Genomic DNA, 22,730 nt, shown 5'->3' with positions numbered 1-22,730 from the left:
CCTGGGTTATTTTAAATGTATGTTTATGAAGTTCTATCTAAACAAAAATCATAGATCAAGTAAAAAAAACTTTGATAAAATTGCAGATGCACCAATTAAAAGGTGATTTTAGTCATTAAATCACATTTAGGCGAATGTGGAAGGATGTGGAATCCTAACTTCAAGTATTCCATCTTTCTAAAAGGCAAATGCACCATTACGTTTCTATGACAAGTTTACTTTATAAAACAATATAACAAAATGAACACTACTCCTATTGCCAATTCAAGTTGACACAAGGTGTTACATTAGTACATTTTGCTTTTTACTCAGATAAAGGGTCTGATTACTATTCTTTGTCTTGAGATTAAAGCTACGGTCAGTAAGTTTGGAAAGGCGATCAATATAGCAGGGTAGAATTAATGAAACCAATTCATCGTACCCCTTCCTACTGGTCTTCGTCAAAGCTACACCCTAAATCATTGGAAGTTGTTCTCTGTAATAGATCTTGAAATTATGGCTACACTTGCTCTGCTCTTTTTCTATTACTCTCTCAGTGTGCGCCACTGTGTTTGTTGTGAAGGCTCTTGTCATGTGAAGTAAGAGCACAGGCAGGCTGGTAAGTGACCAACAGGTACATCAGCCGCTCATTCCATTAAATTCACAATGAAATGATCGATCATTGTTATTATTGTTGGAGGGCTACACACAACAGCTTTTTTTCCTTTTTTTTCCCCCCACACAATGTTATTAATTGACAACTACCTGGAAACTAAGAGGGCTTTCAAAGATAAACATTGTATTTACTCTCTTAAGTCTTTAAGCAAAAAAAAAGACATTTTATTTACAGCCATTCACATTTGGTGAAACTGGTATTTATTTATTTATTTATTTATAGTATTTGAATTTGACCACATTTTATACTTCTCATCAAATGTGTGTATGACTTCTTGTAACATTTTATATGTTCATTATTTGTAAGAATTTTGACATGTTGATATTCAAATCTTGTCTGAGAGGTTATTAGTACTGTCAATATACAGTATATATTCTAAACACATTTATGCATAAACATAATTAATTCTAATGCAAAGAATTACAGTATTTGGCATGAGCAAATAAACACTTCACTTGCCCTGCGATAAAGGTTTATTACAACACTTAAACATTAAATATTACAACATTAAGAGGTCTGGGCTATGTGTCACAATAAATCACAACAAAACATTAAAGTCTGTATTTATCACGATGAAAGTCAGCTAATTAAAGACTGATTTTCAATATTTCAATATAAGTGTTGAATGAGGTTTAAATTTGTTATTGAGCAGAAAACGTGGGGGTAAAGTTTTACACTTTAGAGGTAAAGGTTTCAATGTTAAGTTACACTTAAAAGCATGTTTGCACAGTGTACAAGCATGATATTGATTAAAACTGAACAGACAATAAATATATTGGTAGTGGTAATTACTTAATTCTTGATAACGCCAAGTAGCACCTGTTACTGACCGACTGTGGGATCAGTGGTAGAGAGGGTCGTCTTTCAATAGGAAGGTTATGGGTTGAATCCTAAATTGATTCTGGTGGCTGTGGCAGCAGCATGTGAATGGATGGATATCATAGATGTGTGATCGAAAAATGTGCTGCATATAGATGAGCTGCATGAGTGAATAGGTGTGAATGAGTGAATGGTAAAAGCTTGAATGGTCCTCAAAACTATAGAAATGTACTATATAAATACAGACATTATGCAATTAACCAATTAGCACTCAAACAAAACAAACAATTTTCTGAACACTCAAGTTACATTCACTCAAACACTTGGTTTACACCCCGGAAAAGACCATCTAATGGCAAAAATGACAACAAAAAAAAAAAACATTCTAAAGATATCATTGCTGCAAACAGGTTGGAGCATGATTGAAAATACAAAACGAAACACAAAGACCCACAAAAAGTTTCAGGAGTGAGTACTACTGTGCAAAAAACAAGGTTAGTTCAGGAATTTGATGGGATAAATAATAAATAAGTAATAATAAAGGCTTTTTGCCCTGGCCCACCACTGCGCTGCCACTGTATACACACACATGCTCCCTCAGTCAGCTCTGACAGAATTGGTTGACAAATGTTATGTAATTTCTGTTAAAGTCTAAGCAGAGTCAGATTTATATCAAGATACATAAATAAATAAATCACCATAATCTACGCACTGCAGCTTTAAGGCAGACTTAGAGTTTATTAGATTTTAGAGTGAGTCTTGCAACTAAAATCTGTATTCCCCTTCTGTCCTTGTTGGAAGTCAAATAATCTGTATTCTGTAAATAACTCATAAAATAACATAAAACACTGAACTATCCCTTTAAGATCGAACCTTATCTTCAAAAAATGAGCTGTTAAATGGTTTATTATTCTTAATATTATAATCATTATTATTATTATTGTGGTATAAAGTGGACTTTGGTGGACAGTGAATGAGCTCCGTCATGTGGCTCAAGGGTGTAATGCAAATGTAAAGTAAACGGTTGGGGAGGGGGGGGGGGATTCAACATTTTTATTCGATGACCGCCCCAAAAATAATAATAAAAAAGAATAACAATCTCCCGCGAACCTACGGTGAGTCCTCCTGACCCGAGCTCCAGCTACGACTGCTTTTACCATGCCGTGCGTGCAGCTGAAGGCTGGAGAGGACTGAGGGAGGAGGGGGAGTGAGAACCACAAGTGACCGCTAGCTTCATGTCACACGAAGACACAAGCACAGAGACGTTTACTCCACTGAGAGCAAGAGCGGAAATCTTCCAGGGAGAAGAAGAAGGAGAGGGAGGGACAGAAGGAGAGTGAGTGAGGGGGGCTGCAGGAAGGGACTGCTGGACTGTATCTGCTCGCATTTCAGCGCAACAGAATATTGCGATTGTGTTTACCTATTTTTAAAGGGCTTGGGAATAGTACCATCTGTGGAAAGGTTAGCTGTAGCCACCGCCATCTCCTCTCTGTCGGAGCGCCCGCCGTGTCTTCCACACCATGGGGAACGCTGCCACCGCCAAGAAGGGCAACGAGCTAGAGAGCGGTGAGTCCGGGCCGTTGTTTGCGTGTTTGTTTGCGTTTTAATTGACACTTAGCTAGCCTCCGCGATGTAGCTAGCTACCCTGTTATAACACTTAACACTGTCCTATCTGGCAGCTACAGGCAGTACAGCGGGGGGAGGGCCCTCTGGCATCCCCCCGCAGTTTTCCCACCACCTAGCGAAAAAAACAACCGTGCCAAAAATGACTTTCTCTCTCCCTGTGCGTACGTGTGTGAATTTGCACTAATGTAATCTTATATGGTGTTAGCTAAAATAGGTAGCAGCAAGGAGACCTAGTGGAGGTTGTGGTTTTCTGGGTTGCAAGGGGGTGGGGAAGGAGAGCATTGAGTCGACAGTGTTAACAGCCTATTAACGCATATCACAGAGCCGCGAATGCAATGCCTATCGACATGTCCTCCATATTGATCGTTCCGCGCGTTTAATAATAGCTTGATTGCATGACAGCTGGAGCACGAGACGGATCAAGCTTGATGACCAGCTAGCCTGCTAACTTTAGCTATGAGGGGGGATTAGCCCTAAGAAGGCCCCTGTCATTTCATCGCCTCTTGATGGTGGTGGTGCTGGTGTACAGGCCTACACACACAAACACAGAGACAGTTAGCATGTAGTCACCTTCCTCAATATTTATGATTGGATAATGGCTGATAATCTTCACGGTGGCACATAGAGGTCGACTGGTGTGGGTTGTTCTATGGCCTATGCCAATATTTAGACATCATGGCAGCTGATGTCCGATATATGAAGTACATTTAGACATGTTTGACATTACAGGTGAGTAGTTATCGGAAATTACCACGATACAATGCCAGATATGGGTTAGAATGTTGCTTCTTTATGGACAAAACACACTTGTTGAACAGGTAAACATTTCTCAAATTTGGTCTCAAAGTGTGTTAGCAAACTGCCTAAACATTAAAGGTGCATTATGTAATAAATCTAAAGCAACTGACCATATCCTAACCAAATCCTCCTAATATGTCACAGAGACTCAGGAATAATGTTCATATAACAAACCTAACTCACCAACAACAACAGTACAGCCAAAATATTTGTATTAAAAAATATTTAGCAGACTGTAAATCATGTTTATGTTTTGAAATCATGTTTTGGCATGTGGCGCCACCTACCGCCATCTACCAATCATTGCAGTCAGTAGAGTCTCAGCTGCCGAGCAACCACGGGTTGCCAGTTACGTCAGAAAAACGGAACCTAAAAGACCTCAGTATTTTGAATTTGAATGTAGTAACTGTTTTTGGCCACATTCTTACATATGCACCTTTAAATGCATATAAACTGAGTCTTTGTGACATTGGAGTATTGTTATGAAAGTATCACTTAGTCCTATTTGACATGGTTCTCTGTTCTCTACAGGTTAATTGTAATCGGTGTATAAAGGTGCAGTGTGTTAGAATTAGTGACATCTAGTAGTGAGACTGCAGGTTGTAACAAACAGTGGTACTCTTTGTTCACCTCTCCGTTTTGCATAACAAATGATGTTTGTTGACAGCGCAAGGTCCACCTCAAATGTACAAGACTGTGGCTGATGAGTCCGTTTTGGTTAGCTGTAGAAACATGGCGTTGTACAATGATGGCCTCCTTAAAGCAAGGCCTTCGCCAAAATTAAAAAAATAAAAGGCTTATTCCAAGGCTATGGGGTAAATTATTTTTTATAGCAATAACATACTAGAAACATGACTAGTATATTCTATTTCTGCCAATAAATCTGTTCTAATTGTTAATAAGTGGACCTTTAACTCAAATAAACACAAGGCTGGTTTCGATTAATATCAATCACAAAAATGTGCAAAAAAAGATAAGAAGGTGCTTTTTTGCTTCTCATCTGTTATTGCAGTATAAGTTTCTTCCTACACTAAGTTTATAAATGTTCTAATTTCCTCATCAGTCCACTCCACACATACCTCATCACACCTTTCTTCTGCTTTTTCTGAAAAGTGGATGCTGGGCGTTCCAGTCTCTTGATTTTTAAATGTCATTCTTTATTTGCTGAATCTGTTTACACTACACTTATCTGCAGTTACCCGTGACCTGTTAACAACGCTTTCGTTTGTTTCATATATTTTAAATCAAATAATGTATGAACTAAATGTTAAGTACATGAACCAGCTAATCAAAACTGAAGTTTTCAAGTAAAATGTTGGATGAAAAATTGTTTTAGTGCACCAATGTCCAAGTTTTTTGAGAACAGAATTAGCACATGCAACAATTGGTAGATACTTATCATCAAAAAGTGGTGAAAATCGTAGTCAGTCCAACTTCAGCATAGCGTCTAATCAATTCTTTTGTGCCCAACATGGCTCAGACTGTTTGTTAGTTGCAGCCTCTTCTCGGCACTGCTTGCTGTACCAGACAGAAACTTTGGAACTATCTTAATTCTCTGACAATAAACCACATACCCATGAGTAATTGTTATAAATAGCCAATAAATTTGACATGAAGGCATTGTGGGACTGTTTCTGCCTCAGGCCTCACTGCTACATTTTATTCTCAGCTACATAAACAAAGCTTTCCCTCTGTACAGCATCCTGACCAAATATGGTGAAGAAATGACAAATGCCTTCTTTCCATTCATAAAACTAGGAACTACTACTGTCTTCCGGGCATATGCACATACATGCACGCACACACTCGCACAGATACACTTGAATTGTGTCGGATGTGTTTATTTAGAGCCCCATTTCTAATCTTGCTGTGGTAAAAGTCCAGCAAGGCTCACTTCTCACACTCAGCTCGTCATTGACTGGAGCAGCTTGTCATCAGACCTTCGTCAGAGGATAAGGGGTATTACAAGCTTTGAAAGGTTTGACGTAATTTGGCCTATTGGCCCATGTTACTTTGCACTCGTTTACTGTGATGTGTGCAGCTGGTCATCACTGTGCGTCACATGCAGTATACCAAACATCCCGGTTGTCTGTATAGAAGCTGTAGGTTGTGTAGGAAGGTTGATGTCTTACTACAGTAGTTAGTCCACCACCTTCAAGCACTTTACACCTTTAGAAACCTGTGGAGAACCATCTGTGTTCAGTTACACACTTAGTTTGTTTTAAGTAATGTCACTTTATGATGCCGTGAAAATGTTCCTCTGAAATTTATTGACCTGTTGAGAGAGATCAGGCAGACACAGTGAACTGTGCCAACCACAGACATTCAGCAGACAAAGGTGATCAGATCAGTGACAGTTCTTATGACTGCCAGGTATTTCTTTTCGAATGCCAGTATTATCCACAGATCCTGGGCTGTGGCTAACTGTTAAACCTGTTTAAGCTGACACCGTGCCCTGAGCTGCAGATTTGTCTGAAGGGTAGCTGCTCCGATAAAGACGACCTGGTTACCTGCAACCCTGTTTATACTCTAGACTCCCTGTGTTTACTCTATATAGCCGTCATTAGCTGCCATTAGCTGGATCTCATGGATCGGCTCCAAGATAGTCACACTTGGTCACGGGGAGATTTAACAGTTGCCATCATGGCAGCTATTCTGCACTCAGTGTCTGTAGTGTAACAGAAGAGAGTGACATAGCTAATCGTGTTTTTGTTGTTTGGATTTTGGTGTTGTTATCAGCAAAGGTTGCCCCCCACTGTGTGTGTGTGTGTGTGTGTGTGCACTTATTTTTCCCCCAAGGTACAAAATGTTTGAGAGCAGTTTGTGTGCGCAAAAACAACACATTTTTTTTATTTGTTTTTCTCAACTGAAGAGAGAGTTATGTTGTAACACTGGAACTAATCTTTGGCTCGTAAAATCAGATTTATTTGATTATTCAGATTATGAGAGTAGGAGCAGATGAATTAGTTTGTTGATCTTCACAACCTCTGTTATGTAATTCACCATTTAATTAATTTCGAAGCTTAAATGAGGATTGGAAATCGAAAATTTGTATAATATAACTATATTTATATATGCAGATATAGATATATATGAAGTAGATCATATAAGAGCGCTTATTTTAGTCAATCAACCAGATGATCATAAATGACTTATCTGTAATATTCCCAAATCTAATAAACATAATTTGAACGATTGTTTCTCCACTATTTGTTGTTATCTTCTTAATCTAACCTAATATGCATGACTGAATTTCTACTACATGGCATTCCGGTACACCTGTTCTTCTAACACTGCGGTAGACAGTCAGTCTGTGTTTAAATTCCCCAGGTGAATGTCAACTCTGTTTTCATTCTTGTTGCTTTGTTTCACCACATAAAGCTTCTTGACGGTTGATGTGTGTTATACTTGTTGTTGTGTACATGAACTCTATATTTCTCTCTTTTCTTCTCGTATCATCCCATCCATGTGGGTGGTTGTTCCTGCACAACTTTGGTGATCAATAGACACTTTTGGTATGCTCATCCCTCCAAAAGATGACCAGAATGGCAGAACGACACTGGTCTCATTGTGAAGACATGCTAGATGTGCTTGCGTTTGTTGTGTGCTTTGATAATAAGTCAGTGTTTTTGTTATCCACATTCTCTCAATCTGGATATCTGCTGTCTGCTGTGTTTCCCCATACATTGGTTTGTCTCTGCTTACCATTCTTATGCTGTGTTTTAATAGTTATCCTCCAAACCGTGTTAAGTGATGCACAAGACGCTCAGAGAAACCAACCCTGTAATAATTGTGGCTCTTCTTTCCTTTTGAATTAGGCTACTAAATAACTAAATATACTGAGTTTCTTGGCATGCATCACTAGACTGCCTGACTTGGACCTTGTTGTCTTGTGTTTGTGTTTTGTCTTACCTTAAAGCAATGTATGTGATATTTAAAAGATCCAGTTGAAATTATATCCAGATGAGAGATGACGTTGCCCCCTTTCTTCTGCATTGATTAACAATTTCATTTTCCATTAGCACATATATTCCTTTCTCCTTGTAGAATAATAGCATTTGGTTGTTTTACAAGCTCCATCTAAAACCTGAATGTGTTTCTCTACTAATATTAAAAAAAATATGTTGTTAAAGAAGACCTGTGGGCTAACTGTACCTTATTGCACCCTCTTGTTTTTTAGTTAAAGAGTTTCTAGCTAAAGCCAAAGAAGATTTCTTACGGAAATGGGAATGTCCACCACAGGTGAGAATAATGAGAACTTCAACTTCACTTTTCCCACTATCTTTGTTTACATAGTAGCTCAACACGTTGTTTTCCCACAGAGCACAACGTGCCTCGATGACTTTGACAGATTAAAGACCCTGGGTACTGGCTCATTTGGGAGAGTCATGTTGGTGAAACACAAAGGAACAGAGCAATACTTTGCCATGAAAATACTGGACAAGCAGAAGGTAGGTTAAAACACACATGACATGCAAATTACCCTCATGCTTCATTTGTGTAATACACTTTTATATCATATTGGAAAGGCTATATTATCTATTTATATACTGTTTTCATACTGCATATTGTTGTGAAGTTTGTATTTCTTTTTATTGTTTCTTTTTTTTGATTTTTCTGGATTATGAGTCAAACAAAAACAAAAGTGTTATTTGCCGGCGCAATACAGTATTGGTACCAAAATATATCTCGCAAAATGAATATGACATTTTTATCCTGTTTTGTGTCATTACAAGAGCACAAGTAAAATGAAAATGCATAAAAATGTCTTCATCCCTCTCAGAGTTTGCGATCTCTCCTCCTAATGCGAGGTATTCCTGACAAGCTTATCGTTATGTCTTTTTTATGTCAGGTGGTAAAACTCAAGCAAATAGAACACACATTAAACGAGAAGAGGATATTACAGGCCGTGAGCTTCCCCTTTCTTGTCAGATTGGATTACGCCTTTAAGGTACGTTTTTGCTTCGATTGTAAACATATGTAGTAATTAAAATGTCGGTAATATGTTAGCAGCAATGTTGAACTGTCTTTTTATTTTAATTTAAATTTTTTTTAGGACAACTCTAATTTGTACATGGTGATGGAGTACGTTCCAGGAGGGGAGATGTTTTCACACCTAAGACGAATTGGGAGATTCAGGTGAGTCCTGAACTTAGTACATCGGTGTCGGAGGCTCCGTCCAAACTAATACAACTAAGACATTGTCTAAAACGACCTTTACATTGCATCACATGACAACTCACTCATTTACACTGAGCTTGTTTGTCCCAGTGTAAACAGGAAGTGGACTGTCTATTTGCATTTGGTTGTGGAGCAGAAACAACTACAAATCAGTAATAGCTGGGGTTTCTTATTTTATTCTTAGAAGGTAGAACTGAAATGGAGCTTTAACAGTGCTTTTCATTCAAGTCAAGAAAACTCAAGAGTAGTGTTGATGGCAGTCATAACCAAACTAAAGCATAGTTTTTTGGATGTAGCTCCTTATTATTTATTAGCCTCATTTTTTGCTTCAATTTCCTGAATTTCCTGAACACTCCTCTCTCGCTCTCTCCTTCCTTCCTTTCCAGTGAACCACATGCACGGTTTTATGCTGCTCAAATAGTCCTGACATTTGAGTACCTCCATTCACTAGATCTCATATACAGAGATCTGAAACCTGAGAACCTGCTCATTGATCACCACGGCTACATTCAGGTGAGCTACAATATAACCAATTAAAGGTCCCATATTAAGCAAAACCAACTTTTTAATCATTTAAATCCTTATATTTGGGACTCTGGAGGTCCTGTCAGTCTTCAAAAAAAAGATGACTCACTAATGTTTTTGTGGTCCTCCTCAGTCTAAGTACAGGAGATAAAACATGCGATGTTGACGTCCGCGTTCGCTGTGACGTCGCAATGCGCTAAATTCCTGGAATTGTTGTCTGGCGGAACACTGCTTTGTCTGTGAAACACGGGAGAGTGCAGGCGAGTTCAACGGTATCCAAAAAAACAGTCCACGAAGTCTGAGAAAAGTTCTATTCTTGGCTCCACAGTGCAGCACAGAGTTCTACACAAACTTCCAGCCTCAGAGGATTTATCTGTCAAGTGGATACATGTTATATATGAGAGCAATGTGCCTGCTAGAACCTGCAAATGATCACTTTTCCAAATGCTAACTGCTGTTAGCTCCCAGTAGCCTCTGTGGCTGATATGAGACCTTTAACACAATGTTTAACATCACACACACACTTATCCATGTTAATGTATGTGCACTGACTCCTAGGTGACAGACTTTGGATTTGCCAAGAGGGTAAAAGGCAGGACCTGGACGTTGTGTGGGACACCGGAGTACCTGGCACCAGAAATCATCCTCAGCAAAGTATTAATTAGTTTTTTAACAGCAAAACTAATAAAACTGCTGCTTTTCTATTGCAGCAGCTCTTATTTGTATTTATGTATGTGCAATAATACAGAAAATCTCTTTGATTGAGACAAAGTCTGTATTACACAAAGGTAAATTACAACAAATAATAGTCTATAAAATGTATTTATCTCACAGTCTGAGTAACCAAAGGGGAAGACAGAAGTGGGTGTTGTCATTTTCTTGTGTGGAAATGTATACGTAAATATTTCAGTAAAATTACAATTTACTGTAATAATGAGTTATTTGTAATATTTTAAGTTAAGAATGTGTCTTAATAACAAGCCTCTTGAACCTTTATCTCTCTTGACTGCTTTAGGGCTATAACAAAGCTGTGGACTGGTGGGCCCTCGGAGTTCTCATCTATGAAATGGCAGCTGGCTACCCTCCGTTCTTCGCGGATCAACCTATTCAGATATATGAAAAGATAGTGTCTGGAAAAGTAAGCAGTTTTTGTTGCTTTTTTGTTTGTTTTAATGTTTAAGTACGACATAAAAGCAAAACACCCTTTGAATTTAACATGCTTTCTACCTGTTTTCAGTCATGCATATCCAAATGTCTTGCATTTATAAGGATCTGGGGAAAAGTCTTAAGAGCTCATCCTTCTTATTTCTAGGTCCGGTTCCCCTCCCACTTCAGCTCTGACTTGAAGGACTTGTTGAGAAACCTCTTGCAAGTGGATCTGACTAAACGCTATGGCAACCTGAAGAACGGAGTCAATGACATTAAGGGCCACAAATGGTTTGCCACAACAGACTGGATCGCTATCTATGAGAGAAAGGCAAGTCCCAGAATGCATTTTGTTGTGCCACCAAACTTTTTTTTTTGCAAGTTTTAAAATTCCATGTTATGATGGTGCATTATTTTCCCTAAAAGATGTTCATCAAAACAAATTGTGGTTCCGGGTTCATGCTAAATGGAGCACAGTGTGTTTTGCCTGATTAGTGGTCATTGCACAACTGACTAGTCTTGTTTTTTTTCCACTTGGAAATCACCCAGCTCTCATGCTGGCTGTTGTATATCAGTGTCACATGGCATTTTGCAGGGAGGACAATAGTCATTTAGCTCAGCCTTGATCCGCATTGATCTGTTTATTTTGTTAAACCCTGGAACAATTTGTTAAACTGTACAATTGATTTGATTAATATAAAACTGCCCCTTTCTTGTCAAAGTAATCCTGACACCTGAGTCTACATTTATTACAAGACAAATATTTTATTGTCTTCCCTAATGTATTATTGCACTGATGTTTTGCAGTATATTCTAGTGGCAAATGGTTGCAAAATATCTGCTTCCATGACAATGACAATGTTAAAAAACGGTGCTTATAATCTGGTAGAGAGGTGCTGGTTTAATTCACATGACTACATTAGGTGCATTTGAAAAGCAGGTTATGCTTGAGAAGGACTACAAAGTTTACATTGTTGTCCGTCCATGTATACAGGCAGGATGTCAACAGTCAAAAGAAGGGAATTATAAACTCCCTATAAAACAGAGGGAAGAGACTTGAAAATGTTGAATAATTGTCAACATTGTCAAACTGACATTGGAAAAGTGTGATGTAGCGTTTTACACACGGATCACCTGACACCCACTTCATTTATCGCTCAGTGATTCCTTTAGCTGTCTTCATTCAGTGTATTTAAACTCAACTGACACTGCTGCACATGTAGTAACTATCTTCTTTTGTGCACCTCTTTTCATTTTCTTGACATACAGTATTTTGACAGTGCTGAGACATTCAAAGCACTTTGACATGCCTGACTGCCAGTGTAGACAAAATATGAATTGTGTTTATTAAAACAGAATGTATTCCTTGTTACAGGTGGAAGCCCCATTCATACCAAAGTGCAGAGGCCCAGGCGACACCAGCAACTTCGATGACTATGAGGAGGAGGAAATCCGCGTTTCTGTTACAGAAAAATGCGCAAAAGAGTTTGCAGAGTTTTAGGACATGGGGACATGGATAAATCAGGGAAAATAAGGGGATCTTTGCACTCTTCTAAAGACTTGGGATGGAGCAGAGACCATGGTTTTTTCAGCTCTACTACATTGACCCTTCATTCCACAGGGCTGAATGAGGTCGACATGATCCTTGGGTGCCGATAACCTCTCACTGTCACTTACACCTGCGTATTAAAGCAGACACACCACTTTTTTCTTTATTTTTTGTACCTACCAACTGTTTTTTTTTTTTTTTTTTTTCTTTACTTTGAAGCAGTTAGTCATGGATGTTCTTATCCCCTTTTAAATGTGATATTTTTTCACTTTATGAGGAAAACTAAGACAATGGCCAATGGTAGTCCACACATTGTAGCTGACTTGTCTGTGGCAGTTTGACTCCCAGTTGTGTGGGTTGATGGAGGTTCCTTGTAGTAGTGTAAGTTTGATGGTCTGTTACAAGTCCACATCACATGGCTACAGTAAAGTGCTGGCCAGCTTTCAGAAGTAGTGTCTGTCCTATGTTTTGTAAGACATTTGAACATGTTGGGTGTTTAAAGCATGACCAAATAGAAATTATTGGGTGACACAAGAAGAGAGGTCCTTTCCTTTCTTTGCTTTTTGCCTTAGACCCCCCACTAAAGCACCCACCCACTCACTGTCTTGTTGGTATTCTGACCCAGACACAGCAAGCCATTGCAGAAAAATGACAAAACTTGTTACAGTAGTTAAAAGCAAATCCATTCTTTTGTTTGATCCTTATGGATCTGTTTGTTACATGTAAAGTTTGTCATTTGGTATCTTACTCTTATTTTTGTCACTGTGTCTAACAGTTTTGTCATATTGTCCCTAGATTTCAGGTCTGCTTATAAAGACCTGTTGTTACGAGTCTGTGGAACAATGTGATCTCAGTAAATCAAAAAGAATGACGTGAAATCCTTTGAAGGGTTTTTATTGAGTGTAACATAAAGTTGAAAAGATATGTGTGAGTAGTGTTGCGGCTTTTTGCCTCAACATTGTTAGTGATTCCTTAAAAAAAGTACAGAGTTTATAATGTATTAAATCAAGGATGTTTTAAAATCTTTTAAGAAACAGGAATGCAAAAGAGAAATTTGCCATATTTTCCCTGTTACCACGTCCAAGCAGATTGTTGATTCATTCTTGTCAAAGAATGTAGATTTGCAAATTATAGGTATGCTTATTTGAAAGCTTGATTTCAAGGTACAGTTTTCCTCACAATACACTGTCTAAAATAAAGACTGCTTTGTATCACATGTAACCCTGTTATTGTTAAGCTCATTACATTATTCGTATATGCATTGTTTCATATATGTTCTTATTTATACACATTAGAGATGCTAATAAATTTTATTTTTAAAAGTGTTGACATTGTCCATCTTGCCTTGCATTGTGACATTCATCAAGATTCCATTCAGGATTCAATCACAGAACCTGAATTTTTGCAATTGCAAAATGGCAATGTCATTTTGTCATGTTTGCCATGTGCTAATTATTATTACTATATTTATTAATAATAATAATAATAATAATAGTAGTAATAATAATGACGAAACACAAATTAAACTCAACGAGGAAAAGTGGACTGGCTTAGTGTGGTCCGCGCCCTCCCCTCTCGATAAATTGAATTGGAATCATCCACTTCCTGTTTGCGAGTCGGACCTTCCACTCCAGCAGGAGGACCTGGGGGACCTGGCGGAGGATGAGGACAAGGAGCAGCGGGGACAAACGTGGTAACTGCTGCTTAAAAATCATCCACACGTCCTGTTGACGCTCTGTTCACACCTGCAGACATATCCAACCTGAGTGATCTGATCACAGGTGTTCAGATTACACCTGCTGCTGCTGCTAATGTGACATCACTGCTCCACAGTAAACATACATTTTTCAGATGACTTGTCTTCACATACAAATTGTGTTATTTTTTTGTTTGTTACAGAAAGACAAAAATCCAGAAATTTTTTGATTATTGTTTCTCAAACCTGGAAATGATGATTCTTGAAAACTGAAAACTTCATACTGTCGTCCAAAATTTGACAAAAATGTTATACTATAATATGTCGTCCAAAATGTGAATAAAATGTCATACTATACTATGTTGTCCAAAATGTGACAATTTTTTTGAAAAAAACAAAATGTTGGTCCAAAATTTGACAAAAGCGTCATACTATACTATTTCGTCCAAAATGTGCTAATTTTTGGGAAAAAAAACTGTTGGTTCAAAATTTGACAAAAAAGTCATACTATAATATGCCGTCCAAAATGTGACTAAAATGTCACACTATACTATGTCGTCCAAAATGTGACTTTGAAATAACATTTTGGTCCAAATACTATGTTGTCCAAAATTTGACAAAAACGTCATACTATAGTATGTCATCCAAAATGTGACAATTTTTTTGAAAAAATCTGCTTTGGTCCAAAATTTGACAAAAACTTCATACTGTCGTCGAAAATTTGACAAAAATGTCATAATATACTATGTCGTCAAAAATGTGACATTTTTTGAAAGAAAAAAAAAGTTTTGGTCCAAAATTTGACAAAAGCGTCATACTATATACTATGTCGTCCAAAATGTGCACATTTTTTTGAAAAAAGACTGTTGGTTAAAAATTTGACAAAAAAGTCATACTATAATATGCCGTCCAAAATGTAACTAAAATGTCATACTACACTATGTCGTCCAAAATCTGACAATTTTTTTTGGTCCAAAACTTGACAAAAAGGTCATACTATACTATGCAGTACGTCATACTACACTATGTCGTCCAAAATGTGACAATTTTTTGAAAAAAAAATTTGGTCCAAAATTTGACAAAAAAGTCATACTATAATATGCCATCCAAAATGTAACTAAAATGTCATACTACACTATGTCGTCCAAAATCGGACAATTTTGTTGAAAAACTTTTTTTTGGTCCAAAACTTGACAAAATGTCATACTATACTATGTAGTACGTCATACTACACTATGTCGTCCAAAATGTGATAATTTTTTGAAAAAAAAATTTGGTCCAAAATTTCACAAAACGACATACTTTACTATGTAGTCCAAAATCTGACAATTTTTTTGAAAAACATTTTTTGGTCCAAAACTTGACAAAAAGGTCATACTATACTATGTAGTACGTCATACTACACTATGTCGTCCAAAATGTGACAATTTTTTGAAAAAAAGAATTTGGTCCAAAATTTGACAAAAATTACATACTATACTATGTCATCCAAAATCTGAAAAAAATTTTGAAAAACATTTTTTTGGTCCAAAACTTGACAAAAAGTTCATACTATACTATGTCTAAATTTCTACATCGCCGTTAATGGGAGGCAGAGAGGGGGAGAATGACATACCGGATCGGCCACCCGACGCGGGATTCGAACCAGGGCCACCTGCAGAGGGGACAAAAGCTTCCTCTCGCGAGGCAGGTCGGGTGCTCTACCTTCTGAGCTAAAGGCACAGTTGAATACAGTTTTTTTAGTAAGATTTATTCAGTCGAATATTTGACAAAAACAACATACTATACTATGTCGTCCAAAATCGGACAATTTTTTTGAAAAACATTTTTTTGGTCCAAAGCTTGACAAAAAGGTCCAGAACTTGACAAAAAGGTCATACTATACTATGTAGTACGTCATACTACACTATGTCGTCCAAAATGTGACCACTTTTTGAAAAAAACATTTGGTCCAAAATTTGACAAAAACGAGATACTATACTATGTCGTCTTAAATCTGAAATTTTTTTTGAATAACATTTTTTTGGTCCAAAACTTGACAAAAAGGTCATACTATACTATGTAGTAAGTCATACTACACTATGTCGTCTAAAATGTGACCATTTTTTGAAAAAAACATTTGGTCGAATATTTGACAAAACGACATACTATACTATGTCGTCCAAAATCGTACAACTTTTTTTGAAAAAAAATGTTTTGGTCCAAAACTTGACAAAAGCAGCATACTATACTATGTCTAAATTTCTACATCGCCGTTAATGGGAGGCAGAGAGGGGGAGAATTACATACCGGATCGGCCACTCGACGTGGGATTCGAACCAGGGCCACCTGCAGAGGGGACAAAAGCTACAACACGTGAGGCAGGTCGGGTGCTCTACCTTCTGAGCTAAAGGAGCAGTTCAATACAGTTTTTTTAGTAAGATTTATTCAGTCGAATATTTGACAAAAACAACATACTATATTATGTAGTCCAAAATCACAATTTTTTTGAAAAACATTTTTTGGTCCAAAACTTGACAAAAAGGTCATACTATACCATGTAGTACGTCATACTACACTATGTCGTCCAAAATGTGACCATTTTTTGAAAAAAAGAATTTGGTCCAAAATTTGACAAAAATGAGATACTATACTATGTCGTCCAAAATCTGAAATTTTTTTTGAAAAACATTTTTTTGGTCCAAAACTTGACAAAAAGTTCATACTATACCATGTAGTACGTCATACTACACTATGTCGTCCAAAATGTGACCATTTTTTGAAAAAAAGAATTTGGTCCAAAATTTGACAAAAACGACATACTATACTATGTCGTCCAAAATCAGACAATTTTGTTGAAAAACTTTTTTTTGGTCCAAAACTTGACAAAAACAGCATACTATACTATGTCTAAATTTCTACATTGCCGTTAATGGGAGGCAGAGAGGGGGAGAATGACATACCGGATCGGACACCCGACGCGGGATTCGAACCAGGGCCACCTGCAGAGGGGACAAAAGCTTCCTCTCGTGAGGCAGGTCGGGTGCTCTACCTTCTGAGCTAAAGGAGCAGTTGAACACAGTTTTTTTAGTAAGATTTATTCAGTCGAATATTTGACAAAAACGACTAACTATACTATGTCGTCCAAAATCGGACAATTGTTTTGAAAAACATTTTTTTGGTCCAAAACTTGACAAAACGTCATACTATACTATGTAGTACATCATACTACACTATGTCGTCCAAAATGTGACCATTTTTTTTGAAAAACATTTGGTCCAAAATTTGACAAAAACGACATACTATACTATGTTGTCCAAAATCTGACAATTTTTTTGAAAAACATTTTTTTGGTCCAAAACTTGACAAAACGTCATACTATACTATGTAGTACGTCATACTACACTATGTCGTCCAAAATCAGAATTTATTTTTGAAAAACATTTTTTTGGTCCAAAACTTGACAAAACGTCATACTATACTATGTAGTACATCATACTACACTATGTCGTCCAAAATGTGACCATTTTTTTTGAAAAACATTTGGTCCAAAATTTGACAAAAATGACATACTATACTATGTCGTCCAAAATCTGAACATTTTTTTGAAAAACATTTTTTTGGTCCAAAACTTGACAAAAAGGTCATACTATACCATGTAGTACGTCATACTACACTATGTCTTCCAAAATGTGACCATTTTTTTAGAAAAAGACTTTGGTCCAAAATTTGACAAAAACAACATACTATACTATGTCTAAATTTCTACATCGCCGTTAATGGGAGGCAGAGAGGGGGAGAATGACATACCGGATCGGCCACCCGACGTGGGATTCGAACCAGGGCCACCTGCAGAGGGGACAAAAGCTTCCTCTCGTGAGGCAGGTCGGGTGCTCTACCTTCTGAGCTAAAGGAGCAGTTGAACACAGTTTTTTTAGTAAGATTTATTCAGTCGAATATTTGACAAAAACGACTAACTATACTATGTCGTCCAAAATCGGACAATTGTTTTGAAAAACATTTTTTTGGTCCAAAACTTGACAAAACGTCATACTATACTATGTAGTACATCATACTACACTATGTCGTCCAAAATGTGACCATTTTTTTTGAAAAACATTTGGTCCAAAATTTGACAAAAACGACATACTATACTATGTTGTCCAAAATCTGACAATTTTTTTGAAAAACATTTTTTTGGTCCAAAACTTGACAAAACGTCATACTATACTATGTAGTACGTCATACTACACTATGTCGTCCAAAATCAGAATTTATTTTTGAAAAACATTTTTTTGGTCCAAAACTTGACAAAACGTCATACTATACTATGTAGTACATCATACTACACTATGTCGTCCAAAATGTGACCATTTTTTTTGAAAAACATTTGGTCCAAAATTTGACAAAAATGACATACTATACTATGTCGTCCAAAATCTGAACATTTTTTTGAAAAACATTTTTTTGGTCCAAAACTTGACAAAAAGGTCATACTATACCATGTAGTACGTCATACTACACTATGTCTTCCAAAATGTGACCATTTTTTTAGAAAAAGACTTTGGTCCAAAATTTGACAAAAACAACATACTATACTATGTCTAAATTTCTACATCGCCGTTAATGGGAGGCAGAGAGGGGGAGAATGACATACCGGATCGGCCACCCGACGTGGGATTCGAACCAGGGCCACCTGCAGAGGGGACAAAAGCTTCCTCTCGTGAGGCAGGTCGGGTGCTCTACCTTCTGAGCTAAAGGAGCAGTTGAACACAGTTTTACTAGTAAGATTTATTCAGTCGAATATTTGACAAAAACGACTAACTATACTATGTCGTCCAAAATCGGACAATTGTTTTGAAAAACATTTTTTTGGTCCAAAACTTGACAAAACGTCATACTATACTATGTAGTACATCATACTACACTATGTCGTCCAAAATGTGACCATTTTTTTTGAAAAACATTTGGTCCAAAATTTGACAAAAACGACATACTATACTATGTTGTCCAAAATCTGACAATTTTTTTGAAAAACATTTTTTTGGTCCAAAACTTGACAAAACGTCATACTATACTATGTAGTACGTCATACTACACTATGTCGTCCAAAATCAGAATTTATTTTTGAAAAACATTTTTTTGGTCCAAAACTTGACAAAACGTCATACTATACTATGTAGTACATCATACTACACTATGTCGTCCAAAATGTGACCATTTTTTTTGAAAAACATTTGGTCCAAAATTTGACAAAAATGACATACTATACTATGTCGTCCAAAATCTGAACATTTTTTTGAAAAACATTTTTTTGGTCCAAAACTTGACAAAAAGGTCATACTATACCATGTAGTACGTCATACTACACTATGTCTTCCAAAATGTGACCATTTTTTTAGAAAAAGACTTTGGTCCAAAATTTGACAAAAACAACATACTATACTATGTCTAAATTTCTACATCGCCGTTAATGGGAGGCAGAGAGGGGGAGAATGACATACCGGATCGGCCACCCGACGTGGGATTCGAACCAGGGCCACCTGCAGAGGGGACAAAAGCTTCCTCTCGTGAGGCAGGTCGGGTGCTCTACCTTCTGAGCTAAAGGAGCAGTTGAACACAGTTTTTTTAGTAAGATTTATTCAGTCGAATATTTGACAAAAACGACTAACTATACTATGTCGTCCAAAATCGGACAATTGTTTTGAAAAACATTTTTTTGGTCCAAAACTTGACAAAACGTCATACTATACTATGTAGTACATCATACTACACTATGTCGTCCAAAATGTGACCATTTTTTTTGAAAAACATTTGGTCCAAAATTTGACAAAAACGACATACTATACTATGTTGTCCAAAATCTGACAATTTTTTTGAAAAACATTTTTTTGGTCCAAAACTTGACAAAACGTCATACTATACTATGTAGTACGTCATACTACACTATGTCGTCCAAAATCAGAATTTATTTTTGAAAAACATTTTTTTGGTCCAAAACTTGACAAAACGTCATACTATACTATGTAGTACATCATACTACACTATGTCGTCCAAAATGTGACCATTTTTTTTGAAAAACATTTGGTCCAAAATTTGACAAAAATGACATACTATACTATGTCGTCCAAAATCTGAACATTTTTTTGAAAAACATTTTTTTGGTCCAAAACTTGACAAAAAGGTCATACTATACCATGTAGTACGTCATACTACACTATGTCTTCCAAAATGTGACCATTTTTTTAGAAAAAGACTTTGGTCCAAAATTTGACAAAAACAACATACTATACTATGTCTAAATTTCTACATCGCCGTTAATGGGAGGCAGAGAGGGGGAGAATGACATACCGGATCGGCCACCCGACGTGGGATTCGAACCAGGGCCACCTGCAGAGGGGACAAAAGCTTCCTCTCGTGAGGCAGGTCGGGTGCTCTACCTTCTGAGCTAAAGGAGCAGTTGAACACAGTTTTTTTAGTAAGATTTATTCAGTCGAATATTTGACAAAAACGACTAACTATACTATGTCGTCCAAAATCGGACAATTGTTTTGAAAAACATTTTTTTGGTCCAAAACTTGACAAAACGTCATACTATACTATGTAGTACATCATACTACACTATGTCGTCCAAAATGTGACCATTTTTTTTGAAAAACATTTGGTCCAAAATTTGACAAAAACGACATACTATACTATGTTGTCCAAAATCTGACAATTTTTTTGAAAAACATTTTTTTGGTCCAAAACTTGACAAAACGTCATACTATACTATGTAGTACGTCATACTACACTATGTCGTCCAAAATCAGAATTTATTTTTGAAAAACATTTTTTTGGTCCAAAACTTGACAAAACGTCATACTATACTATGTAGTACATCATACTACACTATGTCGTCCAAAATGTGACCATTTTTTTTGAAAAACATTTGGTCCAAAATTTGACAAAAATGACATACTATACTATGTCGTCCAAAATCTGAACATTTTTTTGAAAAACATTTTTTTGGTCCAAAACTTGACAAAAAGGTCATACTATACCATGTAGTACGTCATACTACACTATGTCTTCCAAAATGTGACCATTTTTTTAGAAAAAGACTTTGGTCCAAAATTTGACAAAAACAACATACTATACTATGTCTAAATTTCTACATCGCCGTTAATGGGAGGCAGAGAGGGGGAGAATGACATACCGGATCGGCCACCCGACGTGGGATTCGAACCAGGGCCACCTGCAGAGGGGACAAAAGCTTCCTCTCGTGAGGCAGGTCGGGTGCTCTACCTTCTGAGCTAAAGGAGCAGTTGAACACAGTTTTACTAGTAAGATTTATTCAGTCGAATATTTGACAAAAACGACTAACTATACTATGTCGTCCAAAATCGGACAATTGTTTTGAAAAACATTTTTTTGGTCCAAAACTTGACAAAACGTCATACTATACTATGTAGTACATCATACTACACTATGTCGTCCAAAATGTGACCATTTTTTTTGAAAAACATTTGGTCCAAAATTTGACAAAAACGACATACTATACTATGTTGTCCAAAATCTGACAATTTTTTTGAAAAACATTTTTTTGGTCCAAAACTTGACAAAACGTCATACTATACTATGTAGTACGTCATACTACACTATGTCGTCCAAAATCAGAATTTATTTTTGAAAAACATTTTTTTGGTCCAAAACTTGACAAAACGTCATACTATACTATGTAGTACATCATACTACACTATGTCGTCCAAAATGTGACCATTTTTTTTGAAAAACATTTGGTCCAAAATTTGACAAAAATGACATACTATACTATGTCGTCCAAAATCTGAACATTTTTTTGAAAAACATTTTTTTGGTCCAAAACTTGACAAAAAGGTCATACTATACCATGTAGTACGTCATACTACACTATGTCTTCCAAAATGTGACCATTTTTTTAGAAAAAGACTTTGGTCCAAAATTTGACAAAAACAACATACTATACTATGTCTAAATTTCTACATCGCCGTTAATGGGAGGCAGAGAGGGGGAGAATGACATACCGGATCGGCCACCCGACGTGGGATTCGAACCAGGGCCACCTGCAGAGGGGACAAAAGCTTCCTCTCGTGAGGCAGGTCGGGTGCTCTACCTTCTGAGCTAAAGGAGCAGTTGAACACAGTTTTTTTAGTAAGATTTATTCAGTCGAATATTTGACAAAAACGACTAACTATACTATGTCGTCCAAAATCGGACAATTGTTTTGAAAAACATTTTTTTGGTCCAAAACTTGACAAAACGTCATACTATACTATGTAGTACATCATACTACACTATGTCGTCCAAAATGTGACCATTTTTTTTGAAAAACATTTGGTCCAAAATTTGACAAAAACGACATACTATACTATGTTGTCCAAAATCTGACAATTTTTTTGAAAAACATTTTTTTGGTCCAAAACTTGACAAAACGTCATACTATACTATGTAGTACGTCATACTACACTATGTCGTCCAAAATCAGAATTTATTTTTGAAAAACATTTTTTTGGTCCAAAACTTGACAAAACGTCATACTATACTATGTAGTACATCATACTACACTATGTCGTCCAAAATGTGACCATTTTTTTTGAAAAACATTTGGTCCAAAATTTGACAAAAATGACATACTATACTATGTCGTCCAAAATCTGAACATTTTTTTGAAAAACATTTTTTTGGTCCAAAACTTGACAAAAAGGTCATACTATACCATGTAGTACGTCATACTA

At 36.7% G+C, this 22,730-nt stretch overlaps 1 protein-coding gene across 2 annotated transcripts; it reads left to right on the top strand.

Moving 5' to 3' along the window:
• The first annotated feature begins 2,670 nt into the window (after window positions 1-2,670).
• prkacbb (protein kinase, cAMP-dependent, catalytic, beta b) lies at window positions 2,671-13,624 on the top strand. Of its 2 annotated transcripts, XM_083889482.1 has the most exons (11): window positions 2,711-2,810; window positions 2,907-3,040; window positions 8,079-8,140; window positions 8,221-8,349; window positions 8,751-8,849; window positions 8,955-9,037; window positions 9,466-9,592; window positions 10,163-10,258; window positions 10,620-10,742; window positions 10,917-11,081; window positions 12,126-13,624. In XM_083889482.1, exons 2-11 carry the CDS (start codon window positions 2,995-2,997, stop codon window positions 12,249-12,251), a joined length of 1,056 nt encoding a protein of 351 aa, XP_083745608.1. In that variant the 5' UTR covers window positions 2,711-2,810; window positions 2,907-2,994; the 3' UTR covers window positions 12,252-13,624. The 2 variants fall into 2 exon arrangements, with proteins under 2 accessions (XP_083745609.1, XP_083745608.1); XM_083889483.1 differs by having other exon boundaries at window positions 2,671-3,040; window positions 7,405-8,140.
• The last annotated feature ends 9,106 nt before the right edge of the window (window positions 13,625-22,730 follow it).

This window comes from Microchirus variegatus, assembly GCF_963457635.1.
Source record: "Microchirus variegatus genome assembly, chromosome: 5".
Classification (NCBI taxonomy): Eukaryota; Metazoa; Chordata; class Actinopteri; order Pleuronectiformes; family Soleidae; genus Microchirus; species Microchirus variegatus.
The sequence above is the reverse complement of the archived record's forward strand: the minus strand, read 5'-3'. Positions and strand labels throughout refer to the sequence as shown.

Bases quoted from the DNA above. Each gene is read 5' to 3' on its own strand.
- prkacbb (XM_083889482.1), top strand. From the start codon at position 2,995: ATGGGGAACGCTGCCACCGCCAAGAAGGGCAACGAGCTAGAGAGCG. The intron at 8,850-8,954 runs GTACGTTTTTGC...AATTTTTTTTAG, and splicing joins GATTGGATTACGCCTTTAAG to GACAACTCTAATTTGTACAT. The intron at 10,743-10,916 runs GTAAGCAGTTTT...TCTTATTTCTAG, and splicing joins AAAAGATAGTGTCTGGAAAA to GTCCGGTTCCCCTCCCACTT.